Source organism: Aspergillus sclerotioniger (assembly GCF_003184525.1).
Source record: "Aspergillus sclerotioniger CBS 115572 chromosome Unknown BO94scaffold_37, whole genome shotgun sequence".
Classification (NCBI taxonomy): domain Eukaryota; kingdom Fungi; phylum Ascomycota; class Eurotiomycetes; order Eurotiales; family Aspergillaceae; genus Aspergillus; species Aspergillus sclerotioniger.
Window position 1 is genome coordinate 169,540 of NW_020291027.1, and position 23,020 is coordinate 192,559.

Here is a 23,020-nt window from a genome sequence, read left to right on the forward strand (position 1 = left end):
GCTGAAAAGAACTGGGTATTTATACGACAGACCTGCCAGGGAATAAGAGATGCGGGTCAGTAACGATGATGCGATATGATCGTCGGTGACAATGGTATCCGGTGACGATACCTCTAGTGACGAGGCTCTTAAGTGACGAGAATTTCCAGTGATGGTGGCATCCTGTGCTAATGGCCCCGGTGAGGATATTGTTCAGTGACAGGAATAAGTAGTGACGTGGCAGTTTAATGACAGTTTTATAGTGACGGCTCTGTCTAGGGATATGCCTCTATAGTAATGATATCGGAACGGTGATTGCCTTTTGTGGCGTCAGCCGTTAATAAAAACGGTGAAGAACAGAAAACCTCCACCATTCCTCCTGCTTTAAGACAAGATGGAGCTATTGTGAATCCACAAATTCACGAAAGACGGCACGAAATTTCTGCAACAGTGCTGCCTAGAACAGGATGGAGAGTTAAAGTTATTGATTCAATCACATGTACTGAGCAGTTGTGCCCACTGAATAATTACTGTGGATCCAAGTTGGCCGGAAGACTTTTATTCCATGCTCCTATGAGAACTCCTTTAACCAAAAAGCGAAGTCAAATATATACAGTACAGTAAATATTGCACAGATGACAAAAGAAATCAAATTGTCAAAAGAGTGGACGGGACAAGCCCAAGATCATCTGTGCCATGCCATGTGCACGGCATCGTCAAGTATCTGACAAAAGAAAAGAAAGGAGCGGTCGGAACGCTCAAAAGCCACTCGGCTGTGGCAGCCTGGCGGTCCAAAAACCATCGCAATATAGACATTAACAGGCATCCCAAAATCATAAACATGTCAGTCATATCATAACAATCATCACAGAAATGCCACCCGCGGCCCAGCCCATTCCCCGCGCGATGCAAGCGAAACCAAAGCCAAAGACGATGAAGAAGTCAAATATTTGAAAGCAATAACACAGAAACCCGAATCCAAATCATATGCAAAACTAAGCAAGCGCTCGAAATGTTCCGTCCCGTTGTTCCGTTGGACTGTCTGCGGCGCGCAGACAGTCTTCAGTATGTGAATAAGATTCAAAAGATGCCACCCGTGTGGCATAAGTTCATAAGTAATCGAAGAGAAGGTGTAGAGGCGGAAAGGCACACGAGGGCAACATATTCCAGTTGCTCGTGAAATCCGCTCTCAACCTGTGAAGATCAAAACAGGTACGCCGATAAGCCGAAAGAGTGCGAAACGTAGAACAACATCGCTAAATTGTCAGACGAGGTCATCAAGAAGCTAGTCCGTAAGATATATCCAGTCGAAGTGAATGGTAAGCTGTCTATGTATGTATATGGCTAAATCTGGCTAAATCTGGCCAACAGTCGTGTGTCGGTGGGCACAAAGTGCTAGTAGAGAAGGTGTCTGTAGAGGACGTAGAGAGAGAGAGAGAGAGGCGGAGGTGGAAGCAAGAAACTCGATCAGGCTGCTTGGTGGATGCAGAAGGAACGCAGGCAAGGTAAGTTTTGTCTGGGCATGATGGAGAAAGAGAGAGAGAGAGAGCGAGTTGAGATGGGCGATGTGCGGTCAGTGCAACCCAAGCATCGCGGGTTAACTACTGGCTGAAGCCGGAGTCTTCCTCCTTTACGGGGGCGACACCATATTCCTGAACCATGCGTCTGAAGTCTCGGATTACCTTTTCAGGAACCCGGTCCCACATCAGGGACCGAGAGTAGACTTCAGAGGTAGCCTTGTTCGGAAGCTTGTGGGCGACGTTACTGCGCATCGCAGCGAGCGCCTGCTGAAGATTCGAGGGCTGCTGGTGCTTGTAATCGACACCTGCATCATCAAAAGTCGTCAAGGAGTTGTACTGGTCGGCATTGAGAGCAAAAACCTGCTCCTGTTCCTGCTGCTTGGTGGGCAGCGCCAGCGTGTTGTGGAGCTCATCCAGGTTGGACGGTGCCCCAGCGCCAGTCATCTGAGCCATCTCGGCTCCAGTGATGGTGGTGGGCATGGGCATCGCCGACGAGGAGGCCATAGCGGCCTGGCCCTGAGCAAGCTCGGGCGGAGAGGAAGACAACACAGCCCGAAGGACGTTCGCGGACTCAGCGCGATATTCCTCCGAAAGCTGGGGCATGGCGCGAGCCGACAGCGAGGTGCTGTTGGAGGCAATGAAGGCTCCGAACAGCAGGCACATGTAAAAGGCGTTCCAGCTGAAGGGGTAGTCGCTGGTCGCAGACTTCTCCTTGTCGTTCGTGGAGACCACCAACGACGTGGAGTGTGCCGCCGCAGTAGGAATAGGCTCGGCCTCAAGAGAGAGGCCGTTCACCATGGTAAAGTCCTCCCAAGGACTGCTATCCATGGTCAAGTTCTCGAAGTCCGAGAACTCGGTGGCCAGGTTCGCGGGGGCGGCTCTCGCGTGTCTCTCCAGTTTCTCCACAGTCTCCTTGAGGATGTTGTTCTTCTTTCGAAGATCAGCTGTCTCCAAGGTGTGCACCCGAATCATCTCATCCTTCTCCATGTGCATGGTGTTGATGTACTGGTTGACTTCCTGTTGGGCGACCATCCATTCGCCCTTCTCGCGAAGGAGCTCAGCCTCACGCAGGCGCATGTTTTGCAGCTCCTCCTCCAGGTCGCTGATGACCTGGGTGAACTGCTTCTTCTCCTCCTCCAATTTCTCGGTGTGGAGCTTCTTGCGCTGACGCGAATCCAAGCTAAGATATTATTAGATGTCTGCTGATGTCATTCCTGTAAGGGGGAAGTGGGTACATACGCAGCCTGACGGTTCCTCAGCAGCCGCTTCTGTTGTTTCAGTTCCTTGATCTCCTCCTCATTGGTCGACTGGCTGATCAGCTGGTCGATGTTGCTCAGCGTCCGCTCTGCAGGGATCTCAAAGCGAGCGTTCTTCTTCCGGATCCCATCCCGGCGCATACTCAAGGGAGAGCTGTTGCGGTAGGTCGGGCTCTTGGTTGGCCGCGACATCGCATCAGGCATATCCGTCGCAGCCGGCATCCACCCCTGACTGGACTGTGGGGACATAGCCACAGTGGCAGGGTGCGCGAAGGCCATGCTGGGGCGGTACGACATGGAGGGGATGTTGATAGTGTTGACGGGACCGACGGCGCCCCCGGCGAAGGGGGCGGATGAGGTGTGGTCTAGCTCGGAGGGAAAGTGTTCATACATGGCGGTAGGAGTGCAAGAGCCCGATTCCTTTGCAAGCTGCCAGGAGGCCTGGTGGCTATATGCTGCGGATGGATGAGCACCGTCTACCCGCATGAAAGGATTGGGGGCGGTTTCAAAGAAAGCGTGGCCGACTTGGGAGTTGTGGCGGGACTGTGTGCTGGAGACGGAGTGGGAGAAATCGGACCAGACGGAATCTCGATGCGCAAATGCATCGGGTGCATGATCATATGAGGTTCTCCGGTGGTCGGCTACATTGGAGGGTAGATCGGGGGAAGTGGAATCGAGAATCTTGTCATCTAGTACACTCATCTCGTCTTCTTCCGAATATGACGGTTTGGCATCCAATGTGGAGGGGGATTGTTGGTAGAAGTCAAAGGATGGTTGAGAATATCTTGCCATAACTGTGAATGTGTATATGACGAAAATGAAGGTGAAAAAAGGTGGCTTTGCTCAAGGAAAAGCCGTGGTTGCTTGTAGAGCAGTCAAGAGGCGGTGTGTAAAATGGATGTACGGGAAAAACAGGTCTGGAAGAGGTGCGGGGTTGGAGGTGGTTGGTGATAGGATGGCAAAGACCAGGCGTTCAAGGAGGATGGATTGCGTGTAACCCGTGAGGAGGATAACCCTGAGGAGATTCTTGAAAGGTTTCAAGGGAGGATTTAAAGAAGATAAGGTGGGTAGAGAAGTAGATCGATCGGGTGGTGGTCAGGGTGTAGAGGACTAGCGAAGTGGAGGCAGAAAGAGGAGCAGGGGGAGGAACGGAAGAAGTATGATCGAGGAGAAGGAGGGGGGTGTGAAGAAAAATAGAGGTCTCTTGTGATCAAACAGAAACCTCTCCCGAAGAGAGTTTTGATGTTCAGTATATTGTTGATTGTGATGGAGGACAAGACCAAGTGACAAGCGGGAGGGGGAGTCCATATATCCTTCGGCGGAGCTGAATCAGGAAACATGCAATGAGGGAGTCCCTGACCAAGATCAGAATAGTAAGACTGCTCGACGATGAGAGAATTTAGAAAAATAAAATAAAAATTATAATAATAATATTATTATTAACGAAAAAATTGAATGTACACCCAAATAAAATTAAAAATATCTAGTAACCCTCACTATAATCCTACCCATAAACCGACCTGACCCATACCCTACTACAAACCAACAGCGGCAATCATATGGGGAGGGGGGAACAAAAAAAATGGAGCTAAAAAAAAAGGAAGCCCAAGAGAAAACCAAAAAAACCAAAGCCAATTCCATTATTTCCCACTGCCTGCTCCATCGGCCCTAACGAAGTAGTAGGTAAACACAGACCCATCGCTCGCTCGCTCACTAATCGCCGCTCCCCAAAACATCAGAGCATCCGGCGGTCAGCGGAAAAGTCAAAAGACGAGGCGACATTTCTGACTGCTCCCGAGATTAACGAGCAGCGGTCATTGGATGCTTCGTTGGGCAGACGTGCAGCTGGCAGGGGAACCTTTGGGACCAGAAGGGGGAGGATGAATAATCATCGTTCCTGGCTGGTTACTCGCCCAGTGCTTTTGCAAGAGACGAATCACGATCGTGACGCTTCTTGTGTACCCTTGAGCCTACCCTTCTCCGGTGCCCTGGGTTGGTAACATTGAGGTTATTCAGATGGCCAATGTAGCGACTAGTCGGTGCGGGTTGCTGCCCTGAGGCATTCGGCACCGATTGCCTAGGTTCAGTCCGTACGTAACCACCACCATCCATCGAGGCAGGCAGGTAGGTACCACCCACCTCCGTCTAGCCGTAGATACTAGATACCTAGTAGTACTCCGTACTTGGTAGTATACTTTTGCCAGACGCGACTCATACATGGTGCAGGATGATAGATGATAGGCCGGGCGATTGGCAGTTCGTGAATGGTAGGATTTTCCCAACTGTGGCAGAATTAGAATAATAATAAACCCTAACCGCCAAACCTAACCAACAATATCGACAAAGCCATCCTAACGGCGGCTATGCCGTTGCCTGCCACAACCTTCTTTCGATACCAACACCGACCGATCCTCCCCTAGGGGCCGGAGGAAAGTCTCAACTGAGACTTGGACTTCGTAGATACTACCCTTCGCAGTGTCGGCCCCGGTAGGAGTGTGTACTTGTAAGGACCACACTACTATGTAAGTTCCATGTCCGGGTGGGTGCTGGGTGGTCGGTATCGGAATCATGGTCAGTTACCGGTGGGGCCACAAATCGGAGATCGAGAGCCTATCGAATCCACCCTCCTGACAGTACGACCCCTCTATCCGATACCGTCGAAACAATCCCCATCGCTCCATCTGCTTTGTCTCTTGCGCTCTCTGCCAGTCGCCCATCCGCAGCGACGCCCGAACCCAGGCATGGTTCATCCTCATCTTACACGGAAAGCAGAACGATTGGTACCTGGCCCGGCACACTGGGTTTCAAGCTGACTACCTACCCTCGCCTCCTCAGGTTCGAGATAGATGTACGTACATACATATGTAGGTGGGTAGGTACCTGAACGGCTCATCCCACCTGGCTCTGGGGCTCTTGGCTGCCGGTTCTTGCGATGATGCCCAAAGAGGAGATTGTCTGTGCGCTCAGTCAGTGTGCATCCATCCCATGATCGACCCCTGGGATAGGGCGAGTCGCGGGTTACAGGACGATACGATCGATACCGTCGGCGATGAGGGCATGGCTCAGCCAAAAAACCCAGAAAACCCAGAAAACCCCCCGAAGGGAGTGGGAGGGGCTTTGATCAGATGGACAGGATGTCATACAATACGTACGGCCTCCCGGTAGTACCCTAAGTCCTTGGGAGCGTATCGCCCTCAGCCCGGCATGGCCAATCATTCGCGCGCCGGGGTGACATCCTGATGGGCTGAGAGGAATCTATTTCCATCATGATCCTCAAGGCAGGGTGTCTCCTCGCCAGAGCGCTGGAGGGCTTGGGGCTGGATCAGGCTGCCGAAAAAAGTACGGAGTGTTTCTGCTAAGGCCGGCTTGGGAGAGAATGATCCGATGGGCTGGCATCTTATCCTCCCTCGATGCCTTGTTTTTATGATCATTGAGGCTATGATATGCCCGTGATTGCTCAGGCCGATAGCTGTTGTTGATTGTTTGCTGCCATTGATACCACCTTCTTCTCCATACTTCCTGTTAATGATGGTGGTCAACCACAGAAAAGAACCTGGACAGAGAATCATTCATCTCTATTCTCTGGTACCGTTAGGGCCGGCCCGTAGAAGAGATCCAGTGGTCCAGTAGTCCAGTGATCCACCAGGGATGGATACACAATCCTAGTACTCCGTAGTACTACTGTATGTAGATAGGTAGTAGAGAGTTGAAGGGGGGGCAACAACGAAACTTCGAAAAGGGCCCTTTTGCGGATTGGGTTAGAGCGGGCTGCCCGCGCGGCCCTCATCGGCGCATCGCATGCACACCCGTTCTGTTGCGACACCCGCCCGCCCGTGCTTTCAACCAATTCCCGCCATGACAGGAAATGGACATACTGCGGCAGCTGCACCAGATGCAGCAAAGCACAGACAGATCAGATTTCATCTTGGCCCAGCCCCAAAGTCGGGATGTCCCTGCTGGTTTGCTGAATAAATTCTACGGTTCTGATGATACCGGGTCATTTTCTTTTTCATCTTTTTTTTTTTCTGTTTATTTTTGCCAGGCTCTTAGTGAGAAGCAAGTCACCTCCACTGCACCTCACTAGTCCGGCAGGTCAGCCAGGTTAATTGCCTCTTTTGGCATAAGCACCAGTCGACTGGAGCTTAATCCACTTTTGACGGTTCACCTGCATTCTCTCATGGCAGTTGATAGTCATGCTGCCGCCCATACCCACCTTAGGTAACCATCTTACCTAACCTCTGACCTAACCATCACGAGAACGAGTTGCTCAACCGAAACTTAATTGTTTGGTAATTTCCCCATTGGGAAAGAGAATGGATAATTAGTGGGCTTCATCCCGTCCGTAGTCTTGTAGGAAGGTAGATAGGTAGAGGGCCACCACCACCACGGAATTCGTCATACGCGGACTACTACTCCGTAGAGCTAGTATTCCTCTCACTTTGAGGTTAAGTCGAAGCATGGCTCAACGAAACGCCGGTAAATTAGCAGCAGGTAAGGCATCAGTGCTTTCCTGCGGGGAACCAACGATGTCATCGCATCTCGCTCGGATCCTGCTGAGCACGGAAGCACGCACGATCTGGGTTCTCATGCAGAGACAAGGCGAGTTTGGGTTGAAGCATGGCCAAGGAAGCGGTCGACCTATCTCCGCCTAGGTAGCTTGGAGGGGGAGCTCGAGCTCGAGGAAGCTGTGAGGCTGTTGTGGTTCTGCAGATAGGTGAGGTTGCTTGAGGTCGGTCCATGGTGAGGGGCATACCTTAGTTCGTCCATGGCTGCGCACCCAAGTCAGCCAGTAGGATTAGTCACTTGGATGGTATGGTTGTTTAGGAATGCCTCTACCTGCTTGGCTTGCCTGGTCTTGTTCGCTGCCATATGGTGTTTCGAACTAAGAGGGTACATGTTGATCATTCTGCTCCGGGTGGTACGCTATAGCTAGCAACTAAGCATCGTTTTTCTCTCCTGCTCTGATTGGCTTGATAGGGGTGATGCTATCCTTATTCCCTAGTCGAGACTAAGCAAGTAAGTACTATCGTAGCTTTGTTGGGGTAGAGAATTCGAGAGATCATAATAAAGATGGTCATTGACGTTCCCGAGAAAATTGGGGCCAATTCGGCCGATAACAACAACGACCAACCGCGCCTTCCGGGACAAACCTTGCCTTCTTTGAGAAGCGGGCATTTCAGCATCACCATTTCTCTCCCCAACGTGTCATGGCTCCAGTGAGTAGAGCATTGTTCCGGAGTCCGGAGGTGAAGACAATGATGCTGTGCTCCACCCTCACTGTGAGACACAGGAACAGTATGCACACGGACAGAAGTAGAAGGTTCGCAGTGTTCTTCGGCCAGTCGCTTACCGCCAACTGCCAGCTATCGATAAGATGAAACAGACCAGAAGAATCCCGCGACCCACCGCGTGTGCGGCAATCCTCGGCAAGCTTGGACTTCGGATTTGGTAGGTGCGTAGCTTCGATTCTCTGGCGATCCGACGGTGACTCACGCCTGCCGGCCCTCCGGTTTTCTCGAAGCCTTGCCGTCTAGGTGATTTCCCTGTTGAGACGATGACCTGGTGTTTCACTTGAGTCCTCTACGACCATTGCGGTAGTATGTGTACTGATGTCATGGGCTGCCAGACCCCGTCTTTACGCACTGTTGGTCCTTGTTGCTGTCTAGTGCTTAGTTTCTACAAACCATGCCCAGAGCTGACTGGATCTAGGTAGAGCACGAGTAGAGTGAACGAGCGAGCGTAGTGTCGGGGTCGAGTTGATGCCACGTTTCACAGGTAGACATTCGACCGTAGTACATACAGTCAAGGACAAGCAGGTGTCAAGCACCTTACACAGTCACTGGTACGAGTCCACTGCCTGGGTCCGCAGGGGAATAAAGCCCCAAGAATCAGTCGTACGCATGTCATATCCGAAGTCGCAGGCATAGTCAATCGAGTTACCCGCTATTCGCGACAATCGCGTGAAACCGCAGAAACAGGAATTGCAAAAAGCAATTAGCTTGCCCTACATATGCTGCTGCTGTTGATGCAATGCATGAACTTGTCCGTGTTCAGATCATCTCATGCACCCAGTGAAGGGGCCGAAGGCCGATTGCATTCGATACCGATACACAGCAAACCAGCAGCGGACAACAAAGACAAGGAATCGAACCCAATCGGATCCGAGCCAACATCTTGAAACAATGCCAGGACAGTCCCTTGAGGCGGAAGGCAAATCCTGACCTGGATTTGGAATCCTGTACGGTGAAGTGCGGGCGGGTGGGTATGGACCTGACCGTTATTCAACCCGGGGTCCTGGATAGGACAGGCCGGGGGATGGTGGTCAGCGACACGTGAATGCAGCCGACGAGTCCCAATCTGATTCCTCATTCGAATTTGCCATCGGAGAGGGCCATCTCGGACCTGCCGTGACTGGCACTGTTCCGGGTAATTGCTCGTCTGCGATGACGATGCCGAGTGGCCATTGTAGCGGTGTACACCAGCCCCGGGTCCAATTGAAAAGGGCGAAATGCGACCGGTGGAGTGGTGGTGCTACCGAAGGGAAATTAAAACTCACCCCCTGAAGAAGAATCAGCGCATCCGAATTCCTAGTGATGGCTGTCAGCGTGGATCGAGGCGATTCTTTTGGCTCTTGCAGGGGGTTGGATTGGACGACTGGGGTGGCTCTACCAGAGTCATGACCAGCACTGACTAGAAACCAATTACTGACGGGCGATCGCCGTCGATAGGATTAGCCGGCGACGATGCATTGTCATGTCCATAATTAAGGGCATTCCCGAGTCAGTGGGCCGGTCATTCATTCTCGAAGATTGGCTTTCTCGGACTCAGTTGCATGATGCCATTGTTGCCCAACGGGCTGCTGATCGTATAGATAAATTTAGTTTTGGGTGATTACGAGGAGGACGATAGTAAAGACCGAAATGAGGTGATTGTGAATGCCAAATGACTTGCAGTGGGAAGCGAGAAGTAGGATAGGAGAGTAAGAATAGAATCCAGCACTACGTACCATACTAGGCTCCAGAGCAGTAAGTCGAGGGAAGGCACAAGGCAAGGCAAGGCAAGCCAAGGGAAGGGAAGGGCAGCAAAGTCAGTGCAAGGTCACGTTCCCTCCCGGCCTGATCGACGACCACCCGCCAATCAGCGTCGCGCTGGCGACCAAAGGAACAAAAAAGCCCTGGATAAGCAACCCCCCTCTATCTACACGCAGTCTGCTACAGTAGTACTCCAGTCTCCATGACCCCGATACATACGGAGTACATCGAGGAACAAAAGTAATTAACATAGTGGGCCCCGTCGACCATTCTCGAAGTCGCTGCCTATCGGAACCCACCTGCGTCTTCCCCAGAAAGCTAAACGAGGGGAACTTCATCGGGTAGATGAAATATCGGTGTTGGAAGGAATGGCGGTCATTGGGCGATTCCCCTCCTGTTGGGAGACCCGAGCCAATGGCGGTGACGCTTGTCATCAGGCACAGACTGCACCGGTCCGTGATCTGATCGCCTTCCTCGCCTTTCTTTTTCTTCACTCCTCGCCCGCAAAGTCCCCCTATGCCTCCCCGTGCATACGGCGGTGGCATGTGGCGGTAGGTCGCTAGGACCCCGGGGCCACATCGTGCCACCGACGTCCCGAGGAGCATTTCCAGGTCCCTGCCGGTACGTAGCCATGTATGTGCTTACATATGTGCATGTATGTAGCATGTATGTCGTTAGGCGGTTTGATGATAGGTGCCATGGCAGCGGCGGCCAGGGTGTATAGCAGTCCACGAGGAGATCCGGACCAACAAACCTGAAACATCCCCAGGACAGGTGTTTCAACTCGACTTGCTTACAGCCAGCGTCGGCGTCCGCATCCGCAGCAGCACGGTTCAAGTCCTGGCGGATGTCGCGTCTCCTCTGCAGGCCCTGATCGCTCCAACCGGACAAAGAACGACCGTGCCATCCCGGAACACGCGGTAAGTAGGTTGGGTTAGGTAGAAAGGAAAAAGCAGCGTGGCTCGCCTTGGTCCATGCGAACCATATGGGTAAAGCAGCCATTCGCATGGCGAGGATCCTGCGATGCACCAGCCAGAGGCCAGGTACGCCCCCTTAGCTGGTTATCTTCACCGTTAGTCGCTGAGCTAGGGAGCTAGCTTGCATTGCATTGCATCGGACGCGGATCCATGCTGTGGGGGTCGCCGGCTTTGATCGCCTCCTACCTGACTTCCTGTCAAGTTGGGGGTATGACTCACACGCCTCAGTCGGGGTTGCCATGTGAGGACGGGTACTGCCTGACGCCCCGGGCTGACCTGGAGAGCACGTGTGGTTGGAGGTTAGTAGGAAGAGTCGTCGTCGTAGGAGTACATGCTGGGAGGCAACCCTCCCCAAAGGAGAAAAAAGAAAACAAAGTGATTATCGTCTCCATTGCTATGCTACCTATGGCTCGTCCCCTCCAGACACGATGTCATGTAGCGCTACAGTACCAGGTATCGTGCCTAGCCAAACCGTAGGGAAGATCCAATCTCGTCGAAACGAATCCATAAGACAAGCTGGACACGGGTGGGAACATGCTGAATGCATATGGGTATCTTCATCTGCGACTGGCACACGACAGACAGTTCGTATGGCATCAAAATTTCAAAGCAAGTATCAATTCAGCCACGGTGTGGACTTGGTCCGTCTCATTATCTTTCATTTTTCTTTTCTTCTTATTCTTCCATTGTTTCCTGTAAATCTTCTGGTTCTTATTCTCCCTGTGTAATCCGTAGATCCCGAGCAAGGTTTCATTTACAGACTGTTGCTGGGTTAGTAGACACGTACGGTTAGAGGCGGATGAAGTCCTGTTGCTGCGACACTTCGCCAGTATCAGACTCGCCCGCGATGAGTTCTTGCTCATCCTCATCAAGATCATCTGAATCAACGTCATCCGTGTCGATTTCATCGTATTCTTCTTCCTCACTGGATGCGTCAGACTCCTCCGCATGAATCATGACATCAGTCCTAGAAGCTGTGTTTTTCCTGATCTGGCCAGCCCGATCGACATGGGGCAGGCGGCAGCGCTTCTTATTGCAAACGCCGTCGTTTGCGTAGTCGGGGCACTCGTGGACGTGCCGTTCGTCGCATTCGGCACCTTTCTCGCAGTACCCTAAAACCGCGAAATCTCTGCACACAGGAGCGCCCGGTGTCACGCGAACATGGGCATAGCGACACTCTGGATTGGAGCAGCGCCCTCTAAGGAAATGGACGCACGCAGGGGATCTGTGTGGCGAAGGCTCATGGGATAGGTCACAACTTATACCTGCATTGCATTGACCAGTCTGAAGGAAGCCTTTACACATGGCGACTTTGTTCGGGTCGTGGGTGTAGGGGCACGTTGGTCCTTTGTAACAGCTGCCTAATGGTTTCAAGACTCTGATCAGCGCGATCCTACCGAAGATGAAACAGTAATGCAAAGAGGAAAGGGCGACCCAGGGCCGATGGTAGGGAAAGCATTGGTACCCGTCGTAGTGAACCGCTGGCAAAGCGCGTCTTTCTTCTTAACCGCCATTGGCTTTCTGTTGGACAACGTAAGCTTACAACACTGCCAAGTGGACAAGACGACCGCCACCTTTTTGATGTTACAGCTCCCAGACGGTGGAGATTTCCGTTTTTGCTTCGGACAAACGCAACACCTGCCACCGTCACTTTTTTCGGGGTGGCGTTGGCAGTATTCGGATCATCTATCACCTGTAAGCTAGTTCGCTTGACCAGAGCGTCCTGAACACACGCACCAGACACTCGTATCAACTTGCTGCCCCCGCGTGACACCCGAAACGGGATGTCGTTGACGAAAACTTGAAACTCCGCTGACGGCTCCGCAGTAGTAGACACCTGAGGAGCCGCGAAGCCCGCAGAATACGTCCTGCCAACACCCTGCGCGTAATTCAGGACTCTAGCCTGTTCAACTCGTGCTCTCTTGTGCGCCTTGGCCTGGCGACTCTCTTCTATCGCCTTCGTCCTGGCTTGGGCTTCCTTGTCGTATATCGAAGTATTGATGAGCTGCATATGACGATCGTGCTTCACAACCCATTCATTCGGGGTCGCCGATCGCGCCTCGCCATCTGTATCAGTCATCGTGCCAGCGGGAGTAGTCGACCCCGGCGTTCCTGATGTCGTCGTGTTGTTGAGAATGAGGGTACGGTGGCGGTGGGGAGCTACATGACGTCCTCGCGCGTAAGGTCGGCCGCGATACGGCGCCCAGCCACGGCCTCGATGAGGAACATGTCGCGATACGTGTTGACCTGAGGGGATTTCACTACTGTAAGGAGATTCTGACTGAGAGCGTTGGGTTTTGTGCCTATTGATCTGACCTGAGCGAGATTAGCAGTTGGCGCGGTTGCGGATAGCTAGGATGGGTGCCTACCAGCAAGCTGGCTGATCTTGGCCATCAGATCCTGATCTTCTGTCATCCTGGTTTGATGAGTAAATCACCAGCCACGTTAGCAAGTTGTTTCACGAAGAGTTTCTTGTCTTTACTGGGTAGTTGAATAAAAAATGCGGTTGAGGTAGGACATCATCTCGCGTTGATGCGGGAAGCGGCCAAGGAAATGACGAACGCGGTGTGTGGTGGCATAAAATCACGTGACAGGCCGCGTTGCACATGGTGTCATTGATGCTTTGTCTCCAGGCTACTATTGACTACAAAGTAGGATGATATTGTAGCAGAAGGATAGTTAAGTCAGCGACTGAAGCCTCCCAGCTCCATAATATTGGTTTGGGTAATATGCGTGCTAGATACTGGGCTAGGTAGTCATCTAAGCCGTCATGAATAAATCTAAAGCAGCCTTTATCAAATCACCCAAGAAACTCCCAAAGAAAACGCCATGGTCCTTATGCTACATAGATTTCTTGCGCTTCAGAAAGCGTTCTCGAACTGTGTGTCGTCATTATCTGTAACCATGCCGGAAGGTGTGGCCTCCTCATCCGAAGCATCGTCGAAGTTGTAATCCAGTCCCGGGGCAAGTTCTTCTTTGGGATTGCTGAACATTGCATCCGAGTAGTGGCTTTCCCTGGCTTCTGGCTTTAACTCCCAGGTCATAGCAAAGTCACCGGCTTTGACCAAGTGCGCTACCATCTCCAATGTTTGCTTAAGATAGGCCTCTGGCTGTCGCAGTCTCGCCTTGAGGTTCTTAAACGGCCAGTACTTGTACTCTCGGAAACACCCGTAGATAAGATCCAACAGCTCGTTCTGAGGCATACGCGTCGTCTTGTTCTCCTGGGTCTTGAGCTTGAGGGGCCTTGTTGCTTGCTGGAAAAATGGTTAGTGATCGGACCGTCCATAAGGACAGCGAAAGAAACACTCACCACAAATGCACCCTTTTCTCCGGGCAATGCATTCCGCGGTTGGAGCAGCTTGCCTGGAAGCTTATCGATAAAGACAGTCTCACGCTTCGGTTTGAGCGCCTCCAGAGCCTTCTTTTCGGATAAGTGTCGGAATTCCTCATTTTCAACCGGAAGGCAGTTGAACTCTTCGCTCACGCTTCCTACCAAAGCCGTTTGTTCTGTCGCCATATGAGCCAGGATCCCTTTGCCAAGAAAGCAGACAATACATACTCGGCACAGTCTTCCTCACGTAGGGTTCCCATTTCTTCTTGCGCTCCTTTTTCTTCATTTCCCGCTTCATCGACTCATAGAGTGCAGAACGCGCCTCTCCAAAGACCACCATCCGGTTCTCATGACCGGGAATGTCCCTCTCGGTAAACAGATACGTATTTTGTGTCAAGTGTGAAACGTTCTCAGCAGTTATCGTTTGCCGCTGCAATAGGTAATCCTTGGGGATTTCGTGATTGTCGTCCCGCCCGTTTATGCGCAGACTGACCTGCAAATGGCCCCAGATATTAGTCCGTGCGTAACACAAGCCAAACTCCTCCCTGGACAAAGACCATCAAATCAAAATCCTACCCGTTTGATATCATTCGGCGTGCCTTCAATTCTCATTGTCCCAATCTGAATTTCCTCATCATCGTCGCCGCCGCTATTTGACAGATGCGACCAATGTTCCCATAGCGACCGGGGAATCCGTGAAAGCCACACGTTCTGATTTGCAGCCGTGAAATCTAGATCGCCCGCATCTTCGTACAGATCTTCATCATCAATATCGGCGAGTACTGCATCTTTGCTATCGGGGTCTTGTTTGATGTATGGGTCGGACTTGATGTATGGCGACTGGGCATCCGGATCCTGCTTGACTTGGGGGACCATTGCGCCACACAGCTTGACAGTCGCGCGAACAGGGCAAAGAAGTAATGGGACGTGCGGATGATAATAAAGCGACCGTAGAAGAGGTAAAAATGAGCGACGAATCAACGATTTTGATGGTCAGGAGAGTAGTCGTCCGTGACGTACGTGAAGTTGAAGCTTCGAGTGGTAAGATGCGTCGCTGCGAGCAAGAAAGCCGCCGCCCGAGCGGGTCGCCAAAGGCGGTAGCGGCATCTTGCTGCCCTTGAATGGAGGCCGACAATCGCATTCATCTGCTGGCGGGGTCTTAGCTGAACAAGATACTACCTAGGTCTGCTCAGCTACGAATTCCTTCTAGCTCAATACTTTGTTTGAGTTAGGCAAATTCCTAGTCCAGGCATTGGTCTATGTAGGCTGAAACGGCATTTCCAAAGCTGCAAGTCTCCATCCATAGGAATAAAAATAGTAATATTTGAGAAACATCACTCAAGAAAGGGTCTCCATTAGCCTTTCCCCAAACTCAAAGTGAACTATGCCCAAGGGAGATGGCCAAACCCATAGCCTGGGGTACTTTATGTTACCTACCACTTGTGGATGGCTGGAAGGTACCTGCTCTTCTTATCGATAAGCCCCCCCAGCTTCACCTCTCCTCCATTCACGGTGTTTCTGACGTACCCAACTTCATCTTCAACCCCTCTGTCCATCAAATAACACCACTACTATCACGAGTACCTACCGATTCTCAGCATCCCCTCGATATCACCCCCATAATCAGGAATCATTTATACAATCCAGTCGCCCCATGGCCTCTCAAAAAATCACCTCCGCCCTCGCGGAGATCGAATCCTCCGCAAACCCCAAAACAAACTCCAGCTCTACAACGACCTCCTCGGCGACATCGTGTCCACCTCTACGGAACCGCAGATCTCCCAGGACCTAATATATTTCCTGGACTCCGTCCTCAGCGAAGACATCAGCATTGTCGCCGCCCGCCCCATCCTCGACTCCTTCATCGCCGTGCTCCGCAAACTCACCCAGGAAACTCAAATCAGCGTTGGCCAACACGCCGTCACCCTCCTCCAATCCCGCTCAACCTCCGTCGAAGAACAAGATGCTCAGATCCGTGAGCTCCTTGCAGACGCCTACGAGGCCGAAGGCCAATACACCGACGCCGCCAAAGCCCTCCAGGGCATCCACATCGATAGTTCGCAGCGCCTGGTCTCTGACGCAGCCAAGGTGCAACTGTGGATCCGCATCGTGAGATATTATCTGGAGGAGGATGACACGACGAGCGCAGAGGCTTTTTTGAACCGCATCAAGAACTTGCCAAGTAAGATTGAGGACCATGACTTGAAGTTACATTTCAAGCTGTCGCAAGCTCGGATCCTGGATGCTCGTCGACGTTTCCTTGAAGCCAGTCAGGAGTACTTCAATGTTAGTTTGGCGGCGGGAGTGGATGAAATGGACCGTTTGCAAGCCTTGGCGGCTGCTATTCGGTGTGCGGTGCTCGCTCCTGCTGGTCCTCAGCGGTCGCGCATCCTGGCTACGCTGTACAAAGATGATCGGTCAACGTCGGTGGATGAGTTTGCTATTCTGGAGAAGATGTTCCTTGATCGGTTGCTGGACCCAGAGGAGGTGGCTGCGTTTGCCCAGCGGTTGGCCCCGCATCAGCTGGCGGTGACGGCCGATGGGACTACCGTGCTTGATAAGGCGGTTGTGGAACATAACCTTGTTGCGGCGAGTAAGCTCTACGAGAATATTACTACCGATGCATTGGGGGCGATCTTGGGACTCCAAGGGAGTGGGGACTTTACCGCGGGGGAGAAGGCGGAAGATTATGCCGCGAGGATGGTCGAGCAGGGCAGATTGAAAGGAAGTATTGATCAGATCGCTGGAATCATATACTTTGACTCTGGTAATGCTGCTACGGGACAGCATATCCGGCAGTGGGATGCTGGAGTGCAAGGGTTGGCGGAGGACGTGGAAAGAGTGGCGACTAGCATTACGAATGCGTTTCCGGTGAGCATTGACTGATACCTTTGTGGTCTATAATAGCTAACATCCTTCTAGGACTTTGCAGCTGGTCAGGCGGCAGTGCATTGAGGTGCAAAGTTCAATAGACAATGAATCGGATATTAGCTATAGCGACAATTCTTTTGTTTCCCAAGTGTATGGGCAGTTACATGCGCAGATTGCATGATTTATTTCATCACGATCATCATTAATTATCCAATTAACACGCGTCTGGTTAAAGCAACCAACGATAGATAAGCCAGATGCTGCAAGCCAGACATGTAGATATCCACACAAAAGTCCAAAACTATAGAAGCATCCCCGTATACTCAATATTCAAGGCCTGCCACGTCGGTCCTGCAATGTATGCCGTATGCTGTATACAGCATGCAGAGCAATCTCATGTGCTGTGTCAGGTCGTACAGCCCACGCACAGGTCAGGAAGACTCCAATCCGCCATACACTATCAAGGCCTGTAGCTTTGCATCATGCTAGATACGACGACACATGAGGAATCCCACCATTCCAGTAAATTGTAACCTTCACAGAACCTGACGCATATCCCGACACACGGAAGCCCGTACTCCGAAGGACTGACTCACACATCAATCTGCGACACCTTATCCTCCCTAATATTAATATCCGTCCGAACTGTAATATCCAACCAGCTCGTATCGGTCTTCGCACTAGACGACTGCGCCCTGTCCCTGGAGGAGGCAACACTACCACTCGGCGCCGCCGCCGCCGCCGCCCCAACCCCCTCCTCCATACGATAATACTCATTCTTCACAGCAGCGGCTTGGGTCTTGCACCCCGAAGCTACAAAATGCGAGGTGCTAACATCCGAATGGGGCGCCTCGGGATCATACCTCCGCCTCCTTTGACTTGGGAGTTTGAACTGCGGAAACAAGCCGCGGATGGTAGGAAGACACGAACAAATCAAGGCGATGGACGGCTCGATATGCGTCCAAAGTGTGGCTTGGTAAACGGTATATGTCATATTGCCTGCGTTGACCCAGAAGAGTACGACGACGCGGAAGATACTGGCGAAGCAGACGAAGACACCAAGAGCGAAGGCGCCACTGAGAGCGAGCTTGTCTTGCCATGTTCGATGGAGGTTCCAGATCATGGGGATGGGGAGGGCGAGGATGACGAAGTCCATGATTACGTTGAAGATTTGGTTTACGACGATGAGTTTGTAGCTGTCGATACATTGGCGTGGGATGCTGGGGTCCCAGTAGGCGCGCATGGGGCGGCATTGAACGGCGCAGACGAGAAGGGTGGCGGCGCCCCAGAGGATGATGAGGGCGTTGAGGCTGAAGGACATGCGTTGGAAGATGGGGATGGTGAAGATGCGGCGGTAGAAGCAGATGACGGAGACTTTGATAGTGGGGCCGATGAGGAAGTAGGTGAATTCGTTGGAGAGGGAGATCTGGTGGGGGGTGAGGTGGGTTAGTGAGGCGTGTGAAAAGGGGAGGGAGGCGTTGGTTACTTTGTAGAAGTTTATCATTTTCTCTTTGCTCAGGAATTTTCGGTCGAATCCGTAGCTGCCACCAATTGTGGCCCCTGGGGTTATGGTTAGTGGGGTGGGTTGGGGAGACAGGTTGGATTTGAGAGAAGCTCACAGAGGGATAGCTCGATCAGCATGACGAATAGTAGAAACATGCATGCAAAGCAGAGGTAGTCGTCCATTCCAAACTTTACTTTGCGTTTGATTCGAGCGACGACGCGGAGAATGACAGATAGTAATGAGAGGCCGACCAGTACTGAAACGATCGATATCATTTGAGCTCCTCTCGACGTGAGAGCCATGTGGAGGGTTTGTATTACTGAAGGCGCTTCAAGAAGAGTTACAAGAGAATAGGAATAATCGACTGGGCAGTGGTGGTGAGTAATTAGTGATGGTCACACCCTCATGACAGACTACATACAAGGGTTGCAGTCCATCTGTAAGGGCAAAGAACCAGATATCGTGATAGTTCAAATAAAGATGACAAGGAGGTTGATGGATTAAGACAAGGTAAACCCCAGATACACATCGGGCGTGAGCTATGTAGCTGGGGGAAGAGGAATATGCTGGGAGAAAATGAAATGTAAGCAAAGGCTCATTCAATATGTACCAAGTAATCCGAGGGTGTGAATACTCTATCTCTCACCCTAAGCACGTCCTTAGTCTTCGTGCTATATGAAGCAGCATGTGGAGCTGACTGACACAAGAATAGCAAGAACAGAGCAGCCCTGCTGCCAGCATTTGATATTGACTGACTCGCGATGAAGACCCTCTTGGTGGCAGACTGGTGATTGCCGTTGCGCTTCAACCTTAGAGAACCAGGATTATCAGCCCTGGCAGAGTACCAATGAGGATATTGGCTTCGACTCATCCTGCGGTCTGTTTATTTCACGCATAATCGAATCTCGGAATGCACAGTTCTAGAACTATGGGCCTGATTGTGTCAGTTGCGGCAAGTATACATGATTCACGAGGGTAAGTGCAGCCTGTTTCACTTTTCTTCCCACTGATCCTCGACCCCTTAGGATCTCCCCGGCCCAAGAGACTTGAATTTCTCGAATATCAGATTTACTGGCCCCCATGTCACTTGAACCAGACATGCTTACGGAGTAGAGCTTCTGGGACTGCAGAGTGAATTGCCGAGAAGCAGGGGCAGCGACGGTGGGTAGATGGAATTCGCCAAACAGCATCACTCCCATCAACAATCACGAGCCCATCTATACACACGCACAATCCCATGTGTCTTTTCTCAAACGTGGATTAAGCAATGGCCGGGCAAGACCGGGATGTGTATAGAATGGGGTTGAGGGTAACCCCAACATCCAGACGCGAGCCATGATCTGTGTGCCCCTTCGGCCCTTCAATCAGGAGATCCTTGGTTTCAGATCCCTCAGGCCATAACAGTTGTGTCAGAAAATCAGGGAAATGCTTATTTGCACAATCAATCAAGAGATTTTTCTCTCATAATCGGCCGTGGTGCTTCAGCTGCTCCACCACACTGAGTGGATACATCGTCTTGATGGTCTGCACTACCTATCTACACAGTACCACCATATACTGTTTTCCATGCCACAGGACTCCGTAGCCGAGCCATGGTTCGCTTCCCTGATCGATAGGAGCATCTTGAGGTTCGGTGGTGAGCAGCCTAATCCAGCAGTATGCATACATGCACAATTTGCGCAGCCTTCAAGTAACTCAAATTGATTCAATGCAGCTGTTCGTTTGATAGGTGACTGCTTTTGGTGTGGTAGACTATCAGGATGTTCCCGAGGCACCCGAAAAACAACCCTCTTATCGTTGGCTGTCTAAGTTTGCGCCACCCTTCGTCACTGACCTAGCGGTACACTCGATGCAACGAGTTTCAGTTTATCATAGAATGATGGCTCGACTTTGAGACCAATGTTCTGGTCTTGATTCAGGCATTCCGACCATTCCGCACTGCAATGTGCGTTGCTTCTTTCACTGAAAAAGACCCGCCATTCCCCGCCGAGCTGGCGGGGTGGGGACGTTTCTTAGTTTGTATAGTTTGTATACTGTCACTCAGGTTACGTACTCCCTATTAATTCCAATGAATCTCCCCTGGCGAGATCCCCCTCCTCCTGCCTTGGGGGTTTACTTCACCTGAGAACTGTTTCTCCCTGTGTTCCCCCGTGCCCATCTACACCTACAATGGCAACACCAGCCCGCCCCTCGGTAATACCCTTGATCATCAACGGCAAGGAGGAATACACCAAGTCTACTTTTGATGTGATCAGCCCATATACCAACCAAGTTTGCTGGACAACAGCCTCAGCATCACCCCAGGATGCAATCCGCGCAGTCGAGGCGGCGGAGGCAGCTTTCCCCTCTTGGTCGCAAACCAAACCTACTGTTCGCCGAGACATCCTGCTGAAGGCCGCCGATATTTTGGACAGTCGTCTCGAACAGAATTCGGAATATATGCGGACGGAAATGGGCGCCGATGTGGGTGCGTCGCTGCATTTTATCGCTCCACTCGGGATTCGCATGTTGAGGGATATCGCGGGGCGCATCACTTCCATTTGCGGTAGTGTCCCCGTCGTCGACGAAGAGGGACAAAGTGCCATGATTTACAAGGAGTCCATGGGGGTAATTCTCGGGATCGTACCCTGGTATGTCCCTTGTTGTTGAGCATGTGAATACTCGACTGACCGAGTAGGAACGCTCCATACGTGTTCGGAGTCCGCTCTGCTGCCTGCGCGCTTGCAACTGGAAACACGACAATCCTTAAGTCCTCAGAACTCTCACCCTGCTCGTACTGGGCGCTTGCGCGTGCCTTTGAAGATGCAGAGCTACCAGCGGGTTGTCTCAACCTGGTGTCTTGTGCACCCAAAGATGCCCCTGACGTGGTGAATGCCATGATTGAACACCCGGCTGTGCGCAAAATCAACTTCACGGGCAGCACAGCTGTAGGCAGGAAGATTGCTGGAGCTTGTGGACAAAATCTGAAGCCGTGCTTGATGGAATTGGGAGGCAAGAATAGCGCCATTGTCTGCGCGGATGCTAATATTGAGACTGCTGTGAAAGGAGTGCTGGCGGGCGCATATCTGAACGTACGTGGCTTGTTTACGCGCTTTTGCCATACTTACTTCCTTGCTTAATAACTAATGTTCTACAGTCAGGTCAGATTTGCATGTCTACAGATCGCATTCTTGTTCACTCCGCCATTGCACCTGTTTTCATTGATGCACTCAAGAAAGCACTCAACTCCAATGTCGATCCTTCATCACAGCCTCCAACATTGGTCAATATGCGCTCAAAATCACGGGTCTCCAGCATTGTTAAGGATGCACTAGCAGGCGGCGCCCACTTAATCCACGGTTCAGTGGATCAGGATTCCGCTGAAGCAGGCAATGGTGTTCGAATGGGGCCTGTGCTTTTGGGTGGAGTCACTGAAAACATGAGCGCTTGGCAAGAAGAGGCTTTCGCCTCGCTAGCAGCATGTATGGTCGTTGACAGCGATGAAGAGGCCATCCGGCTTGCAAACGGTAGTGGTTATGGCTTGGTCGCAGCCGTATTTACCGAAGATCTGCGAAAGGGATTGGCGATGGCACGAAAAATCCAGTCGGGGTAAGGCATTCTTCTCCATAAAAGATAATGCCTTTTTGAGAAACGAGGCTAATCGTAATTTTTGCAGCGCTGTTCACATCAATAGTCTGACTGTTCACGATGAACCTGCCTTGCCGCATGGAGGTGTCAAGAATAGCGGATGGGGTCGTTTTAACTCATCCCATGGATTGGAAGAGTTCCTAGTCACTAAGAGTGTGACATGGATGGATTGATCTTGCAGGCTATTTCCGAATGGAAAGCCTCCGCAGAGCCGGCTCTGGATCAGGAGGAAGATAAAGATCATCTCTTTCAAAGAGGGTTACATGAAGTTATGAGAGTGAACCATTTATTCGTGGGACTAGTGTACTGCAATTAGATATTAGACGATATTCAACTATACTAGTACAAAGCAGCTTTTTGACTCCATTACAATACCAAGAAAACGCCCTGCTTGAATCAATATCTTCCATCTTCCCCATATCCCCCCCTCACCAAGCCCCAAAATCCGCATCGTAAGCTCCCACAACCTACCTTCTTTACCCCAATCATAAGCATACTCCTTCACACCCGGCACATCCGACATAATAGCCAATTCAGCCTCTACAGAATCCTCCAAATACCTCCCATCCCGACCCTCCCACTCCGCACTCACAGCCGCAAACACCGTCCCTGCTTTAAACTCTTCATGATCCGCCTAACCATAGAATCAGAACGCACCTCCCTCCCTTCCCGCCTTAACCCCCGATCAAACACTACCTCTACGAGATTCTATGGTGGGGGTTGAGCAGTGATGAGATGAGAGGTCGTCAATCTAGAGTAGGGCAAGGACTGCATTATATAAGTGAGAAAGGAGTCTGAACGACCATGCTCATCGAGCATAGAGGCCAAAGGTAGGTCATATGGTGAGGTCTTTAGTCAATGGTTTATAGGCATCATGAGTTGTAGTTGTGTAATACTCTAATATCTCGTATTTTTACTGAGGTC

The 23,020-nt window shown here is 51.5% G+C and overlaps 7 protein-coding genes across 7 annotated transcripts; 2 read left to right on the forward strand and 5 right to left on the reverse strand.

Moving 5' to 3' along the window:
* Window positions 1–1,332: 1,332 nt before the first annotated feature.
* On the reverse strand, window positions 1,333–3,675 carry BO94DRAFT_263856 (putative bZIP transcription factor). The gene is made up of 2 exons (XM_025606511.1): window positions 2,739–3,675; window positions 1,333–2,679 (listed from the first exon to the last, which is right to left on the reverse strand). The coding sequence occupies exons 1-2, from the start codon at window positions 3,545–3,547 to the stop codon at window positions 1,581–1,583; spliced, it is 1,908 nt and encodes a 635-aa protein (XP_025462852.1). The 5' UTR covers window positions 3,548–3,675; the 3' UTR covers window positions 1,333–1,580.
* Window positions 3,676–9,977: 6,302 nt separating this feature from the next.
* On the reverse strand, window positions 9,978–10,999 carry BO94DRAFT_539641 (uncharacterized protein). The gene has a single exon (XM_025612741.1). The coding sequence runs from the start codon at window positions 10,792–10,794 to the stop codon at window positions 10,162–10,164; it is 633 nt and encodes a 210-aa protein (XP_025462853.1). The 5' UTR covers window positions 10,795–10,999; the 3' UTR covers window positions 9,978–10,161.
* A 553-nt stretch (window positions 11,000–11,552) lies between these two features.
* On the reverse strand, window positions 11,553–13,285 carry BO94DRAFT_569409 (CCCH zinc finger protein; the record flags this gene model as incomplete). Its single annotated transcript, XM_025614735.1, has 4 exons — window positions 13,133–13,285; window positions 12,338–13,079; window positions 12,198–12,284; window positions 11,553–12,156 (listed from the first exon to the last, which is right to left on the reverse strand). Exons 1-4 carry the CDS (start codon window positions 13,176–13,178, stop codon window positions 11,553–11,555), a joined length of 1,479 nt encoding a protein of 492 aa, XP_025462854.1. The 5' UTR covers window positions 13,179–13,285.
* A 161-nt stretch (window positions 13,286–13,446) lies between these two features.
* Window positions 13,447–15,138, reverse strand: BO94DRAFT_539643 (transcription factor IIF subunit TFG2). Its single transcript, XM_025612742.1, has 4 exons — window positions 14,671–15,138; window positions 14,323–14,587; window positions 14,074–14,270; window positions 13,447–14,017 (listed from the first exon to the last, which is right to left on the reverse strand). Exons 1-4 carry the CDS (start codon window positions 14,968–14,970, stop codon window positions 13,625–13,627), a joined length of 1,155 nt encoding a protein of 384 aa, XP_025462855.1. The 5' UTR covers window positions 14,971–15,138; the 3' UTR covers window positions 13,447–13,624.
* A 353-nt stretch (window positions 15,139–15,491) lies between these two features.
* Window positions 15,492–17,224, forward strand: BO94DRAFT_539645 (COP9 signalosome subunit CsnD; the record flags this gene model as incomplete). The annotated part of the gene is made up of 3 exons (XM_025612743.1): window positions 15,492–15,551; window positions 15,820–16,965; window positions 17,017–17,224. 3 exons carry the CDS (start codon window positions 15,492–15,494, stop codon window positions 17,047–17,049), a joined length of 1,239 nt encoding a protein of 412 aa, XP_025462856.1. The 3' UTR covers window positions 17,050–17,224.
* Window positions 17,225–17,557: 333 nt separating this feature from the next.
* Window positions 17,558–18,771, reverse strand: BO94DRAFT_560435 (uncharacterized protein; the record flags this gene model as incomplete). The annotated part of the gene is made up of 3 exons (XM_025614153.1): window positions 17,558–18,391; window positions 18,452–18,525; window positions 18,585–18,771. 3 exons carry the CDS (start codon window positions 18,769–18,771, stop codon window positions 17,558–17,560), a joined length of 1,095 nt encoding a protein of 364 aa, XP_025462857.1.
* Window positions 18,772–20,330: 1,559 nt separating this feature from the next.
* BO94DRAFT_539646 (aldehyde dehydrogenase) lies at window positions 20,331–22,419 on the forward strand. Its single transcript, XM_025612744.1, has 4 exons — window positions 20,331–21,099; window positions 21,147–21,540; window positions 21,606–22,057; window positions 22,125–22,419. Exons 1-4 carry the CDS (start codon window positions 20,639–20,641, stop codon window positions 22,267–22,269), a joined length of 1,452 nt encoding a protein of 483 aa, XP_025462858.1. The 5' UTR covers window positions 20,331–20,638; the 3' UTR covers window positions 22,270–22,419.
* The last annotated feature ends 601 nt before the right edge of the window (window positions 22,420–23,020 follow it).

What these genes read in the sequence shown, in the direction of transcription:
- BO94DRAFT_263856 (XM_025606511.1), bottom strand. Translation starts at nt 3,547, where the DNA reads ATGGCAAGATATTCTCAACCATCCTTTGACTTCTACCAACAATCCCCC. An exon ending in CTGAGGAACCGTCAGGCTGC is followed by an intron (nt 2,680 to 2,738) that starts GTATGTACCCAC and finishes ATAATATCTTAG; the next exon opens with CTTGGATTCGCGTCAGCGCA.
- BO94DRAFT_539641 (XM_025612741.1), bottom strand. Translation starts at nt 10,794, where the DNA reads ATGCGAATGGCTGCTTTACCCATATGGTTCGCATGGACCAAGGCGAGC.
- BO94DRAFT_539643 (XM_025612742.1), bottom strand. Translation starts at nt 14,970, where the DNA reads ATGGTCCCCCAAGTCAAGCAGGATCCGGATGCCCAGTCGCCATACATC. An exon ending in CGCCGAATGATATCAAACGG is followed by an intron (nt 14,588 to 14,670) that starts GTAGGATTTTGA and finishes GGCCATTTGCAG; the next exon opens with GTCAGTCTGCGCATAAACGG. An exon ending in CGTGAGGAAGACTGTGCCGA is followed by an intron (nt 14,271 to 14,322) that starts GTATGTATTGTC and finishes ATATGGCGACAG; the next exon opens with AACAAACGGCTTTGGTAGGA.
- BO94DRAFT_539646 (XM_025612744.1), top strand. Translation starts at nt 20,639, where the DNA reads ATGGCAACACCAGCCCGCCCCTCGGTAATACCCTTGATCATCAACGGC. An exon ending in ATTCTCGGGATCGTACCCTG is followed by an intron (nt 21,100 to 21,146) that starts GTATGTCCCTTG and finishes CTGACCGAGTAG; the next exon opens with GAACGCTCCATACGTGTTCG. An exon ending in TGGCGGGCGCATATCTGAAC is followed by an intron (nt 21,541 to 21,605) that starts GTACGTGGCTTG and finishes AATGTTCTACAG; the next exon opens with TCAGGTCAGATTTGCATGTC.